General features: G+C 42.0%; 1 protein-coding gene across 1 annotated transcript in view; it reads right to left on the bottom strand.

Annotated features, from left to right (window-relative positions):
- Positions 1-18,209, bottom strand: part of TANC2 (tetratricopeptide repeat, ankyrin repeat and coiled-coil containing 2) — a 246,001-nt gene that overhangs the window by 83,280 nt on the left and 144,512 nt on the right. The window contains exon 5 of the mRNA XM_054995523.1: positions 9,421-9,531. Coding sequence (XP_054851498.1) covers positions 9,421-9,531 — 111 coding nt within the window. The remainder of the gene's footprint in view (positions 1-9,420; positions 9,532-18,209) is intronic.

Genomic DNA, 18,209 nt, shown 5'->3' on the forward strand with positions numbered 1-18,209 from the left:
CCAATCACAGCCCTCCTAAGCACTATCCAGACCCCAGCCAAGTACAGTCACAGCTCAGCTGCTAGGCACATGCCTGGATCCCTGTGTTCCACCCACTACCTGTTACTGGCTCTCCACCCTGGTTGTTATGTGAGTGTATGCGTTTGTATGTTTTACTGTTTAAATATTTTACCTGGTTCTCCAGATTAGAATCCTGCCACTCTTAACCACTACACCAAACTGTCCCCTTTCATAAAATTAACTATAACACTGAGAGTATGTGTTTCCAACAAATTTGGAAGTTTGAACAAATATGCCCACTTTTCAATGGACCTGGTTTTAGTGATACTGTAACAGTTCTTTCTTAGTTTCTATTAGTATGTATTAGGCACTTTATAAAGAAGCATATAATGCAGTAAGAAGTAACGAAGTGAGGGTGGGGGTAAGATTAAAGTGTTTAATTTTAATGATAAATTTCAATGCCAATAAAAAGGATTCTGCTCTCTATTCTCAGTACTGGTTTCTAATGGTTACAGCCCTAACTCTGCTCCACTACGGGAATAAATCATACATACCTTATACAGAATGTTTCAGAACCAGGGCAGGGGGAACAAACAAGAAGCTTTCTGCCACATGAATCCCCCCTCTTCCGAGACCTTTCCCTCAGGGAAATATGATAAAATCCTGTTTCATTCTATTATTCTTCAGCCTCACAACAGCACTCACATGCACACAATGTCTGCACGCTGAAAACTTGCCCAGCCATGCAGATTCTGTTTCCTGCTCTCCAATAAATTGCTAGAGAGAGGGGAGGAGGAGGAGGAAGGAGTCAAGTTCCCTTGGAAGAGATCTTAAAATATGGATCTGCATTGCTGATTCCTAAACATCTCCCTTGAGAATTCCCAGAGGCAGCTGGATCTCCCTCAGTGTCTTCCAGACCTGTAACGTTCCCCCTTCTCCTTTACAGATTATCAGACACTCAGGGACTCTGAGGGAGATTATGGCACCTCTCAGCCACAGAGTGGGAACTAACCCCAGATCATTAGTTTTCACTACAATTTATTAGCAGCTGAACTGAGGCAAGCCTCCCTTGGAACAAGGCAATTTTTGCCATTGAAACGAGGCCCTTGATTTTACCACTGACATCCACTCTGTCAGGACCCCATTTTAACTGGAAAATTGTATATGACCACAAACTATCAAAGCTGTTCACGCTGGCAAGCACATAATGGGAGTATAATTATCAGGCAATACCTGTGCATGTAAGAGTACTCAGAAGTCAAAAGACAAGGCTGGAAAATTTCAGAACAGCCAAAAATAGATCCTCCCCAGCTCTTCAGATAAAAGTCTCCTTCTGCTTGCATTGTACACAGCCTACATGAGGTTGCCAAGCAACTTGTCTGAGTTCAGAAGAATCTGGGCAGGGGGCTGCAGCTATATAAAGATTTAATAGAATGCTCACATCTGCAGCAGCCTGCCTGAGCTGCAAGATATCGAAGAAGTGAAGTGAGGAACAGTCAAGACACACACGGGGTTAAAATCAGACAGCTGAAATGCTCTGTTTCTAACAAGGGCAGTCTCCATAGATTGCAGCAAGATGCAAACATCTGTCAAAGTCTGCAGGGAACAGAAAGCAAGCATGAAATTGGGGGGAGGGAACGGATGATTTACATAGCAAATACACAGCCATTTGCAATCTCCTATGATAGGGCATCTGAGAAAAAGAGAAAGATTACAGAAACTCTTGAATGTCACATACCTGTATCCCCCAGTCCTTGGAGCTGTACTCTATGCAACCTTGCAACACTTACAATGGATAATAACAGGAAATGCTAAAGCATCTGGGAGCGCATAACCCCTCCTCTCCCAGGAAATGCAAAGTCGGTAGCACCTGTCAAATTCCTTCCATCCAAAGCTCCTACCAAGCAGGGCTCCCTCAAAGGGTAGGAATTTTGAAAGGGTTCTGCAAAGAGCAGTGTGCATGCTTTCCAGTTCCCTTTGGCTGGTCATTCACCTAAAAAAGGGGGGAGCAGGGGAGGGAAAGGCGGGGTCCTTGGTGTACCCTGAAGCCTGTTTTGCATCCAAACCAGGAAATCTAATTAAGTTTTGCATTCAACATATTTCAAAGCTCATTTTAACACTGTGGAGGCCGATGGCTTTTTCAGCATGTTCAGAAGTGTATTTTTCACCTACCCACCCCTTTGGGGAGGGGCTGTACTCATCATCCAGGAAGATTTCTTGACAACTCAGAAATTTGCTCACAATTTTTTTATATGTTGGTAGGTTGTAATTAAAAGGTATTGCAAGTTCCATTTTTTGTTTGTTTGTTTTCCTGTGGTTCAACATTTTTCATGTTTTCCTTTAAAGGGCAGGCACATTCATTCATTCATTGCAAACATGTCTATTCCATACACCCAACACAATGCTTCTGTGACAGTTTCTAAACTGTCAGTCTGGTATAGTGGTTAGAGTACAATCTGGGAGACTTGGGTTTGTTCAGGAGATGTTGTGTGTCATCCTCCTCCTCAGCTGCCAGCATAAACCCCTCTGCCCAGAAAGCGTTCTCCACTTCCTGAGTGAAGCTGGATCATATATGAAGGCTGCAGCAACTGGAAATCTGCCACATAAACTCAGTAAGACTGATAATATTTTGGGACTGTTCTGCACACAGAATAGCATCTCTGTGGTAGCAGATGTGAGCAATTACATCTGTCAATATGTCATAGCAAACATGTCATAGCAAAAGTAACCATTTACACCATCTGGAGGCCAGGCGTAATGGGCCCCTCACCACTAAGGACACCTCAGCTGGGAGGTTACTGCCCAGGCAACAATGGTAGAGAAGTACAGACTCTTAGCTTCCATCACTGCCACAGAGTAGGCCCAAAGATGCCCTGGGCCACAAGCAGCTCTCACATCTCCTTCCCCTTGTATTCTAGTCCTCTGCCTGTGTCTACTTAACTGCCTTGATCTCATCACTTAACCAAGGAGTGGAGAAGGTTCTGCACAACCTTGGCAACTCTCCTACCCAGGCCACCTCTGAATGCCAGATGTCAACCAGGGCATCAGTAGAGGCACCAACCATGTCTACTGCAAACTCAAGGGCCCTCAGGAAAAAACTTTACAAACCTTCACAAAGCAAGGGCGTCTGAATAAAGCATGTAGTGGCTAGAGTGATGGACTAGGGCCTGGGCAACCCAGGTTAAATTCCCCACTCACCATGGAAGCTGGTCGGGAGACCTTGGGCCAGTCCCATAGTCTCAGCCTAACCTACCTCACAGGGTTGTTGTGAGGATAAAATAGAGAAGAGAATGAGGTAAGCCGCTGTAGGTCCCCACTGGGAAAAAAACAGGGTATAAATGAAGTAAAATAAAATAGGAATAAAGTAAGAAATAAAAATAAACCTGCGCACGGAGATTATATTTCATATTTTATATTTTTATGTTAGACTGAGTATAGTTTAAGCTAAACCATGGACATAGCCAAGGTTATAATGCTGCTGAACTTTCTTCCTCAGGCTCTGGTAAACAGTTAAGAGGAACAAGGTACCGCTAGAAACAGAGGGGGCAGTTTTCTAGCCAAGCATGGAACAGTTCAATTTCAAATGGAAGTCTACAGCTAGCTCTAAAATGGTCCAATTCAATGGTAAAGTCGTTTCAGCCAGCACAAAGCTGTTTTTGTTTGGGTTTTAAAAGATATTTTTAAAACATTGTTCTCTGTGTATTCCCTAAGGGCTCAAAGGCAGCTAACAACAAAGTCAAACAATTTTATAAAAATAACCCAGAAAATGAATTCAAATATAAATAAAATTAAAAACCAATCCATAAACCCCCATACACACCAAATGCCAAAAACGCCAGCAGTTTTCCACTCTCAACAATACAAAAACAGCACCACTAAACAACAGAAAAATAAAAAAAAGAACTCTGATGAAGAAAAGGCTTACAAGAAAACTATGGTGGCGCTTTCCTCACATTCTCAGGCAGACTATTCCAGAGGGCTGGGGCAGCACAAGAAAAGTCCCATTAGAAGAAGCCAGGAAAAGGGCAAAGAACCAATCAGAGACCTGGCCAGATCAGAAATAGAACGCTCCTTCGGATATGTGGATGTTTGATCTCGAAGGGATTTAAAAATATAAAGAAAGCCAGAGTGGAGTAAAGGTTAGAGTGCTGGACTAGAGACCCAGGTTCAAATCCTCACTCTGCCATGGAAACTTGCTGGGTGACCTTGGGCTAGTCAAATACTCTCAAGTGTAACCTACCTCACAGGGTTGTTATGAGGATAAAACAGAGAAGAGAATTATAATAACCGCTTTGGATCCCCATTGGGGAGAAAGGAGGGGTATAAATGAAATAAATGAATTAAATAAAACAAACCAGCATCTTGAAATGAATCTAGAAGGCAATGAGCAATTCATACAATTTTTACAGCACAGTTGCAATGTGCTCACAGCAGGATAGGACCAAAAGTTCAAGCTCTAGCTAATAAATGAGCAGCTTCAATCTGTACAACGGAAGTTTCCATTCAAATGCAGCTCAAAGGAGAGTACATTGCAACAGTCAACTCTTGAAGTTAGAGAAACATGAGTAAGGATGTCTGGTTCAGCAAATGCTACAAAGGATCCAGTTTCTACACTAAGTAGAGCTGAAAAACTCAGTACTCACAACTGCCTTAACCTGATCTTCCAACAACACAACAAGATCTAATAAAACTTCTGCTCCTCACTGAATTTGTCAGCTTAAGTGCCACATCCATCATCTACTGCAAAGCAATTCCCTCCAGGATCTGTGCTTTTCCAGCCAGCATCCCTTCCGTCTTGTGCTCGACCACCACATCTAGCCACTGGCCCAGAACAGAAACTTCAAGTTCTGGGTGCTTATTCAAAGAAATACAGAGGTTGATGTCGTCAACATGCTGAGAAAACTAACAACAAAGCTCCAGAGCTATCATATAAATTATATAAATCATAAAAATGTAACAATATTAGCAAGAGAATCATCCCCTATGCAACTGCACAGGATAAATCCCACGCTACCTTGAATTTGCCTTGGAAACAACTAGAGGGAAGGCATCCTGAGTGAAAAATGTAAACACTGTTGAACCAGTCACGTCAGATTTATTTACAGTTAAAAACCAGTACAGACTTGTAAAAAACATAAGTGAGTATCATACACAAAATACACCACTTTATAAAAACAATTATATAACTATATAATTATATAAAAACTTGGCAATATACGTACAAAAGTGTGGGCTTTCAGGGTTAGAAATAAAAGCAGATGTTACTTTGCACATTCCCTACACTGTTGAACCATCTGGGGACAAAGGCCAGTTTGTGTAAATGGAAAGCCAAACATGGCCACATTTGATTTCTGAAATGGAAACTTCTAAGAAATGAGATGGTTAGTCAAAGGGAAGTTGAAAGAAGGGTCAAATCTCTCCAGGATTCCTGGAGGCTATTCAATAATCAATAACTAAAGTTAAGATAATATGTATTCCAGTCTGAAACCTTCCTTGACTTTGTTGGTTGACCACACTGGCATCCTTTTACGGTACTTTTGCTAATCTGTGGCTCTTGCCCAACCACAGGAAAAAAGGAAGAGTAAAAAAAGCTCAGTAAAACGAAATCTCATAAGTAATTTCAAATACATGTAAGAAAAGCAGTTTAAAATTCGTTCTTATTTTAAGACACCAGAAATAAACTCGTTGAAATATTTTTCCTATACAGAAACATCCTCCACAAAGGTTTTGTTTCTATCATCAACAACCAGTCATTATACCAACTATATGGTTGCTGTTGAACTCCCTGACCCTCTCGTTAAGTCTCTGATGTTGTTTGATGCAGATAAAGCAAGATTATAAGGGGCACTGAAGCAGAAAGCTGGCCATGGAAGGGGTCGGCCGCTGGACAACAAAAGAGTGAGTGAATTGCTAAAGGAAGAAAGGGAGATTGCAGAGAAGCTGAATTCGTTCTAGTGCCTGTCTTCACTGTGGAACATGACTGGTGGCTATTTTCAGAGAGGATGACAAGAGCTGAGTCAGATTAATTCACAAGTTAAAACTAACAAGTCACCAGGTGTAAATGTCATACACCTGAACGTTCTCAAGAAACTCATTATGTGAATTTTTTGATTTCTTAATAAAAACTTGCAGTTTCATTAAAAAAAAAACTTGGCCTTTCTCCCAGACAACTGGAAAATAGCCAGTGTTGCATGATTTTTAGAAACGTGTCCAATTATTACTTAGTGAGTATATAAAGTTCTACTGAGGAAAAGTCAGCTTGGCCTGCAAAGGACAATGATACCTCATCAGCTTTGGGGAGTTCTTTGACAATTTTGATGAGCAAGTGGGAAATGGTGATCTGGTAAACATTATACACTTGGACTTTCAAAAGGCTTCTGATAAGGATACCTCACCAAAGACTCCTAAGTAAGCTTAGCAGTCAAAGGATAAGAGAACAGCTCTCTGTGGATTAGTAACTGGTTAAAAGACAGAAAGCAGAGAGTAGGAGCAAAAAAGGCTACTCTCAGCATGGAAGAAAGTATACAGATCGGTATTAGGATTGGTGCTAGGTAGTTTGATCATGAATGATTTGGAATTGGAAGAGATAGTGAAGTTGCCAAGTTTGTTGATAACAACAAATAATTCAGGACGGTGTAACAAGTATGGGTTTGTGAGAACCTTTAAGAGGATCCCTCCAAAAGTGGAAAAGTTTGATCTAAGTCTAAAGCAGTGCACACTGCGAGAAGCCCCACAAACCTTCCTTCTACACTAATTGGATCTGAACTGGCCATGACTAACTGCGAAAGAGAATGTGGGTTTGTGGTGCACAGTATGTTGAAAATGTGATATTTCTCCCCAGGGAGGAGACTTCAGTGGAGCCCCAACACAAAAGAAAAAAGGGCAAACAATTTTGTATTCAGACACCAGTCGATGCTAATAGCTCAGACTCATCACTGGCTTCAACAAAGGGTTATGGAGAGACCAATTCCATGGCAGGAGACCTTTACAGGTTAAAGTCAGTTATCTCCTCATGGTGGAATCTCTAGGTTCTGGTTTCTTTAAGTCCTGTCCATTAGAAACTTTGGCAAGTTAGTTGATATGTCTCTTGTCAGGGAAGGCGCATGTTTAGGGCTAGAGGGTCTGCTGGCTTCCTACTTGCCATCATGAGACTCCCAGAAAGTCTGTCAGATGCCACAGAGACCTGATAGGTGGCCAGCCACCAATCTTAGAGGGAGGGTTCACCTCTCCAAAGGTATCTTTAAAGGGGCCAATGATGAGGGGGTGGTTCCTGCTTCCCTGGTGGCAGTTCTGCATCTCTCATGGCCTGCGATATTTTTCACTCAGGCTGTTAGAGGTGCTGCAGTGATGCACAGCCCCCATGGGGCGGCTACTTCACTAATATCAGCTAAGCCACCATGAAGCAGCAAAAGGGAAGGCAAATGCTATGCTAGGGTTTATGAGAAAATATACAGCAAATAAAATGTCCACTATTCTAATGTGTGGTGCAGTTCCATTTGGAATACTGAGTATGGTTCTGGTCACCTCTTTCCAAAAAAATATAGCGTAGAAAAGGAAAATGATCTACAAGTTGGAAAACCCTCTGTATAAGGAAAAGGTAACTAAGAGTCTGGGACTTTTGGGTTTAGAAAAAGGACAACTAAGAAGCTTGTAAAATTAAGGGTGGTTTGGACAAAGAACTTTTTCTCCCTCTTCCACAGCACTAGAACACTATTAACTATTTTATACTGTCTGATTGAATTGTTTTCTATATATTGTAATCTTGAGTCTCAGTGAGAAAGGTGAGCTATAAATTAAGTAAAACAAAAGTCCTGACGAGTAGTAATTTCAGGACAGACAGCTACCTTCTAGCACTCCCGGTCATAAGATGTTGTGATGGGCAGGAGATCACTAGTGCGCTGCAGGGTATCTGGTTAACCACTGCGGAAAATAGCATGGGACAGTGGCCCAAGGCCAGACCATCTTACTCAGTCTCCCTTTCCCTTGCACAGAATCTGAGTGTCCATTAGTCCAAACCTCACCAGAGGATAGCCAGTCCATGACAAAAAAGCGAGACCAAACCATATGACAACTGTTCGTTACAGAAAACTAACACTCTGAATGACAGAACACCCATACACTAAAGCAACTCCCCCTTCCCAAACAGTAGGTTGGATCCAACATCTTTTCTCCTGGTGAGAAGAGGACCCCCCCCCCCCATTGACCACTCAAAAAGGCTATGCTGAGGATTATGAGACCTGCATGTACAAGAACCATGTGAGATGAGGACAGCAATAAGGAAGGTAGCAAAAAAGCTGGACAGCTCCCACCTATGAGCCTATTAGAATTTAATATCCCGCAGTCTCTCAGCCAGGAACCCATTCATCAGGTAGCTTATAAATAAAAGGAGATCAGAACACATCTCCAAAAAAACAAAAAAGAAGAAGCCAATGGGAAACAGGGGGGCTCCTGCTGCACTGAGGCCCTGCACGGAGACAGGTAAGAAAGAAAGACACTCTTTTCATTCAAGTAGGTCTCAGTGATACCTGCCAGGCCAGCCTGTATTGATTTTTTATTGTGGACTAGAGGGATGCCTAGCCTATGTAAGATGAAGAGCCTCAGTTTTCTTCTCTGCAATTTTCCTGCAGTCACGCAGAAGGGTTCATAGAAGATGCAGAAGGTTTCCTATGATCTGCCATCCAGGATTTTCCTAAAAGATTTAAGATTCCTTAAACTGTTAACAGAGAAAACTTTCTATTTGCACTTAAATTTTTGTTCCTGTTGCCACTAAAGCTAGATGTGAATTTGTATCCAAACACATGGTAGCCCTATGTACCAAACACCTGGCTTTTCCAAATGTTCCACGGCCTGGTCTAGCAAAGGGTACAGTGCCTGCTACCTGTGGCTCTGTCCACAGAAATAATTGCATCTTCTAAAATCCATTATTTAATATATCAATACCTTAATTACTGAGTTAATAGCTACCTATCAAAACCAAAAACTGCCAGATCTACCAAGTACACAGATCCATGCTCTTCTGACAAGGAAGGCAACTACCAAGGTGTGAGGTTTGTAGGCCTCCCAAGGAATTGAGGAGAGGGAGAAAAATGGCCTTCATATAGTGACACTCTAGGAATTTCCCCTAGTGTCTTTGAGGCCATAGAGACTAGGGTAGGCAGCTGGCAGTCACCTGGGACATCACATCCTTGACAAACTCCACCCTCTCCTGGCACCACCTACAGTGAAATCTTAAACAGAGTTACTCCAGTGTAAGCCCACAATGTGCTTAGACCTGATTAACTTTGCTTAGGATTTCACTGAACTTCATAGCATTTTGTTGAGGCAGTGCTGGGAATTCTAGAGGGTTGTGAGACAATGCTGGGCCAGAGGGCACCGGACCACTCTCTTAGAATGCAGTGGGTCTCTGCAGGGGATGCTTACCAGGGCAGAAGGTGTCAAGGTCCAGTTTTGGTGCTGAGGTGAGGGTTGGTGAGCCAAGCTCCGATTCTGGGATTCGTGGACTCTCAACAAATTTTGCTTTCCTCAGTGGAGCTTTGGAGGAAGAATGAAAGAAAGGACATGAATAAAAGAACAGCAAGTAACACATGGAAGTACATCACTAAACAAAAATCTGGATCAGACCCAGATCAGAATCCTCCCTGCTGATTCAAATATGTCAAAAAGTAATTCCCAACATTCATCAGGAAAGATACAGATTACACTAAAACGCTACAAAATTATTACTAGCATATCTCCATCACAGTATTTTCCCACTCTCTTTAGCAACATTTCTGGGATGGGGGGAACTGTGTTTAGTGCAGTGAAGGTAAGAACACCCAAGATGTTGCTGAACAGCCATTTTTCCCTGGTAAGTTACGCTAAAAGTTCCTCTCTGTGCACATGCCAATGCGATGAGAATGACTGACTCACACCACTTTCATCCCACATGTTAACTGATTTGACCCTATCTGCTCTTGCCAACATACTTATTCGCACAAGCACTTGGTCTTTGTGGTTTCCTTACCCTCTCTGACTTAGAACAGGGAATCCCTAAGGAGGATACCACATTTTGTGTATCTGCACAATTAAGTAATTTTTAGCTCAGATTTCTAAACAGATACAATTGCATCACAGATTGGAAATGTGGAGGTCACAAAGGTACATACATGTGAATAAAGTGGGGAGGGGAGTAAAACAACTCTTTAGGGTTTTGGAGTTCATGATTTAAATATTATTTATGTATTTAAAACATTTCAATGCTGCCTTTTCACCCAACAGAGTCCTCAAGGGGACAATGGAAACAAAATCAAGTGCTGATTCACCAATTAATAACAACAACATTCATTTGAATATAATATAATATAATATAATATAATATAATATAATATAATATAATATAATATAATATAATATAATATAATATAATATAATATAATATAATATAATATAATATAATATAATATAATATAATATAATATAATATAATATAATACTGCCCTTCAAGACAACTTAACGCTCACTCAGAGTGGTTTACAAAGTGTGTTATTATTATCCTCACGGCAATCACCTTATTAGGTGGGTGGGGCGGAGAGAGCTCTGAAAGAGCTGTGAATGACTTGAAGTCACCTAGCTGGCTTCAAGTGGAGGAGTGGGGAATCAAATCCAGCTCTCCAGATTAGAGTCCTGCCATTCTTAACCACTACACCAAACTGTCCCCTTCCATAAAATCTTCTCCATAAAATTAACCATAATATTAAGACTTGATTACTGTAATGCACTGTACATAGATATTCCCTTGAAATCAACTCAAAGACTCCAGCTGGTGCAGAACACTGCAGGCCAATTATTAACAGTAGCTAGATAAAGCATACATATTATTCCCATTCTGAAGTTAGTCCACTGGCTTCCCATTATCATTACTGGGGTCAATTCAAGGTTTTGGCTATGACATATAAAGCCCTTCATGGCCTCAGTACCGCCTCTCTTACTATGCCCTGCCATGGCAGCTTCTCTCATCTGAACAGGGTCTTCTGCAGGTGCCACCCTGCAGATGGGCAAACTCAACAACTGCCCATACTTTGCATTCCCTGTGGTGGCTCCCACCTTAAAGAATGGCCTGCCTGAAAAGATCAGAAAAGCTCCTACTCTCCTGGCTTTTCTCAAACCACGCAAGTATTCAGAAGGACTATTCTACACAGGTAATAGGATTGAGCTATAAAGAAATGGTTCAGAGAAATGCACTGGAACAGCATAGAGACTGTAGATAATAGTACTGTGTACTGTCTGTTGCTGTAAGTATGCTCCTACTGGATAGTTCCACATTGTTTAATATGTCATGTCAACCTGCTTACAGGTTGACATGACCTGGTTTCAGTCTTGTATCAGTTTTGTGTTTGTTTTCAAATTTTGGCAATCCTTATCCCTACTGTATCCTTTACTGAACAGTGAATATCCCAGCCCACTAGAACACAACTGGCTTTAGGGTTGCCAGGTCCCCCCACCCTCTAAGCTGGAGGTTTTATTTATTATTTTACTCCTTACCTTTTTGTTTCTGTTTCTCATGCATACGTGCTCCCGAGCTGCGTGATGACATCACTTCCGGGAAGTGACATCATTGCACAGGCCTCTGGTGCTCCGCAGGGGCCCCAATCCAGCTGTATCTGGGCCTGAATTGGGCTGCTGTGAAATGCAGGAGAGTTGCTGCGCTCTGCAGGAGCACTGTAGCACTCCACAGCAGCCCAATTTGGCCCCATGCTCTGCAGCATCTTGATTCAGGCCCGATTTGGCTGAATCGGGACAATTCAGGCCTGAATCCAGCTGCTGAGGAGTGCGGGAAAGCTCCTGCGCTCTGCAGTGGCCCAATTCAGGCCGATTCAGCCTGAATCCAGCCCGATTCAGGCCACCATGGTGTGGGAGTGCACCGCAGGAGGTGCATCCTCCCCACCAGCCACGTAAGCGGGCATGGGGGGTGGAGGGTGGGAGTGGCAGAACCTCCACTGGGGGCAGGACCCTAACTGGCTTTCACATACACCTGATGGAGCGCAACCCCCCAGTCATTGCTGCATAGCGCCTGGCTCTACAGACAAAGCACAGAATTAAACTGATCATCAAGTATATAAACTGCTGGCAAATGAACACTTTAAAAATCCTATGGTTCACTGTTCCTTTCTGTATTTTCTATCAACAGTAATGGCTGCCAACCTGTTTGGGGAATGTGCATATGCGTGATTTTTCAAAGCATTGTGGAAGTTGTTGTTTCCCCCTTGTGTCTGTTTTTTGTGCTCATATTCATCCCAAGTTTCCTTTCTGCACACTCTCCATAGCTTATAAAATGTCAGCAGAGAGGTCCATATAAACCACACAGCCTCATCTTCTATCTTGCTAGAAGACATGCCCCAGCCAGCCCCCTCTAAAGGTGCATCCCTTGTTGAAGACAGCCTGGCTCATTAGAAGACTGGCCCCTATCCCTTTCTACCAAATCCCATTCAAACACAGGAGTGAAACAATCCACATGTTTATCGAATGTCTTCAAGAATACTATTCGCAAGTCAAATGACAGGGGTTGCCAAGTCTCTCATCCCAAAAAGTCACCTATACTTTTGAAAGCTGCCCTGACAAATCACAGAACCACAGGCAGAGCTAACCCATAATCAACTTAAGTCCTTAAAAGGGACATCTGTGCTGGTCAAACATCTGTAATAAGCACCATGTAATGGTGCAGAAGCTAAGCTAGCTACACTGCTGCTTGAGGGCATGGCATTTGCCTTTTCACTGATGTAACTCTACATTTGGCACTGGGGGCAGAGATGGGGAGACTTAAGACACCGACTAAGCCCCACTATGTCTCCAACATACTGTAACGGATTGTTATTAAGACTAATTAAGGCTTCCACTGAACAGACTAAAGATTTTATCTTAAACCTTGAACAGCTTCCAGACCTTAGATTAAGACCTGAAAAAGCTTAACTCCTTTTAAGAAGCTGCTTCTCAGTACAAAAATTATTTATAGGGTTCTTTGAGTTTAATGATTTATTTTATTAAAATAAACTCTATTCTTTATAATTAAGCAAGATATCAAAATATAAATGCTTATTAATGGAACATTAAAAGGCAACAAGATGGAACATAAATCATAAGAGCAACAAGATATAAGTTTCCTAACATTTCTCAATTAATTCTAAGTTTAAATCAATCAGTTTTACTATGAAATGCATCAAGTTTCCCATAGTGCACATTACAAAGGTAAGTTTCTCACCTAGATCTTTATGAGATTTCTTTCAGCTAGAACTCTGATCTGCTATCTGAGTTAGAAGTGCAATTTGTTGTTTTGTGTTATGCTGATCTAAAAACTGTAATAAATTCTGACTGACTGATTGATTATCTTGATCTTAATTTTAATAGCTATATGCACCTTTGTATGGTGTTTGATTTTTAATAAGCTACTTTATTAGTCAAGAATGTGAGTCCTATCACAAAGGACAATTAGATACAGTTGTGACTGTTTTGAATCAATAATTACCTTCCTCATTGATGAAGCTCCTTGCCTTGTGAGTTGACATACTTTTGAGTAAGATATTTATCAGACCAATGTAATGCTCTCTTGATTTCATAATCATCTCTGTAGAATTAATTGTTGGTTCTTTCATATTAGTTAAAGAGGTCATGGCTGTTTTAATAAAGGATAAAATGGAGGCAATGATTGACCAACTGTATTTGCTTCTATACTACATCCACAATGAAGCAGACCTGTCATTGGGTAAACCTCTTGCTTGGAGGTTGATGATTTGATATGGGAATGCTCACTAGACACCCCTGGCCTCTTAAGAGCAAGACTACATATCCAAATCAATCCTTACAAACAGGCATCCAGAACAGTTCCATATCGTTTGCCCCAAAGACTAAATTAGCCATTTCCACCAGCCCACTGCAGACCCCCCTTCCATGTCATTACTTGGTGTCCACTATTGCCCAGGAGCAACATTTCGTAGAGATCAGTGAGTTGCAGTAGGGAGGGAGTCAGAACTTCCATTCTGTCACTTGAAAATAGTCAGGATCCGACCCTGTCTCTCTCCTCACCCTTTCCCCACCATCCTACCTCTCACTCCAGTCTGGACAGGAGGTATTCTTACTGAACAAAGCAACATCCAATCCACTAACACAAGGGAAATGACAATTGAGACACATTCTTCTGTCAAAAGAAACTAGCCTGCCTGGCTACATGCTAAACAGACTGCCAGAAAAAGCTGGGAGAAACCATGGAAGCAACAGAAGGTAGCAAACAAAGGCTAAGGAGCAGCTCTTCCACTTCCTAGATCAGGCATGCCACTCATGCCCCCAGCCACCCAGCATAGCTGAATTATCTAGCAGCGGCATCTCATGACTGCACATGGCACACAAGTTGTATGCCTCAGGACTTGATAAACCTCTGGTTTGGTAACCAAACTGGCCTGAAAGCAACTAAGTTCACATAACACTCCTGGTAGGTTGTTTACCATTCATGTGCCGGATACTGGAAATTATCTGCCTTAATCAGAAACCAATTGTAGAGATAAACCTTCCAGAGAACAGCTCATCCTACCAGAAATCTAACAGCCAAATTAGTCATCATCCCTTATCTGGATGTTGAAAATTGCAGATTCAGGCTATCCATCCAAAAGGTAGTGGTCTTTACATACACAGAGGACTACTCTGCTAATTAGAAAAATGTGACTTTTTGAAGAAAAATAAAGTGAGGGTGGGGGGAGCATTGAGAACCTGGCCTGCTGACACTTAGATATACTCCAAAGGGGCTGGAATATCCACAAGCTTTTAGAGGTGAAACGGGCCTTATGAGCCATCTAATCTAACCCCCACTCAATGAAGGAAAACAAAAGTAGAACATTCCTGACAGACAGCACCAGTGTGATACAGCAGTTAGAGTGCTAGACTAGGATACAGGAGACCCTGGATGCAAATCCCCGCTCTGCCACTAAAGGCGGGTGATTTAGGGGCAGTCACACTCTCTCAGTGTAACTTTCATCACTGAGTTGTTGTGGGGATAAAATGGAGAGGAAAATGATGTAAGCAGCTGTTACCCTCCTACCATCACTGAAGAGAAAAGGAAGGTATAAGTGAAGAAAATAAATAATGGCCAGGTAGTCTTCTCCTTGAAACTCTCCAATATCAAAAAATATATCACCCCTACTCTTGAGAGTAGCTAAGTGTTAATCAAAGGAGAAAAGGGAGAGAAATCAGTCTGCTCAATCCCTGGAAGAATCCTAGTAGAGGGTATTCTGGGATTTTTCCCTTCTTGCTCCTAGCTTATGTTAATTTACTACTCTTTGTTAAAAGATGGTGTTATTTTATTTTTAGTGCACACAATCTGGAAGTATACCTCCAGAAGAAACCTGGATTCCAACAGGAGGAGTTCCATTCCAGTAACGTATCTGGTAATATAGAATCTCAAAATTCAGGGAGAAATTCAGAAAAGGAAAATTCAATATTCCCTCAAATAATCTCACTAAGAATAAATACACAGTTGAAACAGGCAAACACCCTCTATGCCAACCCCAAAGTTCTACCCAGCCTCAATACAGCCAGTCCTCACAATGTGCTCCTCTGCTTCTCAGACAAGAGAGAATTCACTCCTCAGCCCCTATTAGCTGTCCCACCCACGTCCAATTTCCACACTTTCCCCCAAATATTCTGCATAGTCACAAAAGAATTACAATTCCTCCCATCCCATGTCTATGGCAATACATTCCTTCATCATACCCCTTCTAGGTCTACTCTCTCCCTTTCACCCAGAGAATCCCTTGCCTGACTTCTGCATGATCCCTCCCATCCCACAGTAATCCCATCTTTGTGTGCTTAGTCCTTTCCATTTCAATTCCCCCCATAGTCTTTTCACATAAAACTTAAAAGAGCAAATACTTATAAAGTACAAAATATTAAACAAAACTCACAGGGTCTCTGTTCTTCTAATACCACTAAAAGGAAAGTAATCGATAGCCAGACACCTCGACAGATACACAAACTGCAGACTTAAAATCTGGAAGATCCTTGTAGCGTTAATACAAAATCCCAACAAAGGCAACACTGGGACCACTCGTGAAATCTCGAACAGTAAACCTTCCCTCTTTTTGAAATAAAAGTGGGTATGAAACACAAATCACTATTAAGGTCACTAGTGATATTTGTTTATATGCTTGCTCGGTTCAATGGGACTCCCTAGAAATTCTACTGCCATCGTCAGCAGTGAATGCAGAGGAAAATCACAAATCCATTACTAATCATACACAAATAAAAGGCAACAAAATTTTCCTTCACGGGGTTCATAGTCTGTTGCAGCAGAAATAAGCAGGAGTCTCCTGGCACCTTAAAGACCAGCAACATTCTTTATTCCAGCAGAAGCTTGCATAGACTAGAGCACTGCTACTCAAAGTGGTGGTCTGCGGGCCAGGGCCAGTTTGCAAGCCCTCAGCTGCCAGTCCCGGGCGACTTCAGAAAAGAAAGAAATATAAATCCTTTCCTTTCCTTTAATGGTACATCTTTATTGGTCATAGCCTTAAGTCAAAAAAGCTTGAAAAAGGTGAAAGATTTTGACACGTCAAAGGGGGTTAAATATACCCGTATTGATTTCACTCCCCCAAAGCTTGCACCATGAAATCCTAAACGTTGACTGCACTGATTTAAAGCGGGGGGGGGGGGGGACACATCCTACAATAATATAATTTTAAAATTGCACCAGAACTCCACCAAGAAGTCGATAAAGTCAATAATATTAAATAACATCTTTTTTCAGTCATACAAAATATAATATTGATAATTATAACAAAGCTCTTATAGCATGTATGTACCAACATATGTATCACATTAAAGTTCCCCAAAACGAAAAGCCTAAATTAAAATGTGTTCTGCACACACGCAGAAAATGCACCTTCCCACCCAGCTCTGAGGTTGGGCTGGGTAGAGCAATGGCAAGGTGAGCTGCCCCAGGGCCAGCCAGTGACATGGCTCAGTGCTACTTCAGGCCTGAGCAGCACCACAGCAAGGCAATCTATGCTGGGTCCACCAAGCACTGCACCTCAGCAAACTGAGCCACCCCAGGCCCATCGTGGGGCAAGACAAGCTGCCCCAGGGCTTCTCAGCACCATACCTTGGGAACCACCCCTGACCCTCCCAACACCGCATCTTTGTGAAGCAAGCCATTTCAGCGCTGCCCAGCACCACGATGAGGCCTGGGCAGTGCAAGCCATGACAGGACCTGTCTAAGGAAAGGTAAGGAACAATGGGGAGGTGTTTCACAAGGAGGGGGCAAAGGGTGTTTAGGAGGAAGGAGGAAAGGATAGGAAAGGGTAAGAGTGTTTAAAATGGAGGGGAGGAAGGATAATGGTCTTAGAGAGGGAGGGGGGAAAGGGTACGGGTCTATGGGAGGTAACAGGAGTAACAATGAAGGGTACTGGGGCGGGGGGCAAGCAACAGGGAAGAGTAGCTAGGACAACTGTCTCCACAATCTGCAACATTTTGTTGCGTGATCTCACTTGTACGAATCTATACACTTCTGTTATTTGGAACTCTGTCCAAACTCACTGATCTGAGAACTTAAGTATTAATGCTATTACAAATTAAATATTTTTGGTAACTTCTTTAATCATTGGGTTTTAAAATTGTAATTGTAATTGGACTGTAAACATATAATAGTAATTTCATGCTATCCACACAGACACACAGCCTTTCAGTCAATCTTCAGTGTATTTAAATGGGAACATCTACACTTGATGAGTACACTACATTTGATATGTACACTCCCATTCCAATGAATACAGTGAAAAATGTTAGTTTTTCCAATCTGATGTGCTGTGTGCCTATCCAAATATAACAATAATATGGCACAAATATGGTACTGGTCCCTCACCCACTTGAAAAAAACTGCCAGGCCACCACAACAGATAGTTTGAGAAGCATTGGATTAGAGACCTCGCTTCAGATGCTGTGAGTAGATCCTCAGGCAGTCATTTTATGTGGGAGTTTCGGGCGGGGGGACCAAAACACTGTCAGGCACTGCTCCTCTGGCACAAATGTACTTGAAAATGTTGCATATGTAATTAAATTATCTTGCCACTATGTGCTTCTATTCATCTTCTCTTTTTAATTCTTCGCCCATAATGCCAATTATCAGTGCAGTCTTATGCAGAATTACTCCAGTCTAAACCGGCTAATTTCACTGAGTTTAACCTGGAGTAGCACTG

This window comes from Eublepharis macularius, chromosome 12 (genome assembly GCF_028583425.1).
Source record: "Eublepharis macularius isolate TG4126 chromosome 12, MPM_Emac_v1.0, whole genome shotgun sequence".
In the NCBI taxonomy this organism is placed as follows: Eukaryota; Metazoa; Chordata; class Lepidosauria; order Squamata; family Eublepharidae; genus Eublepharis; species Eublepharis macularius.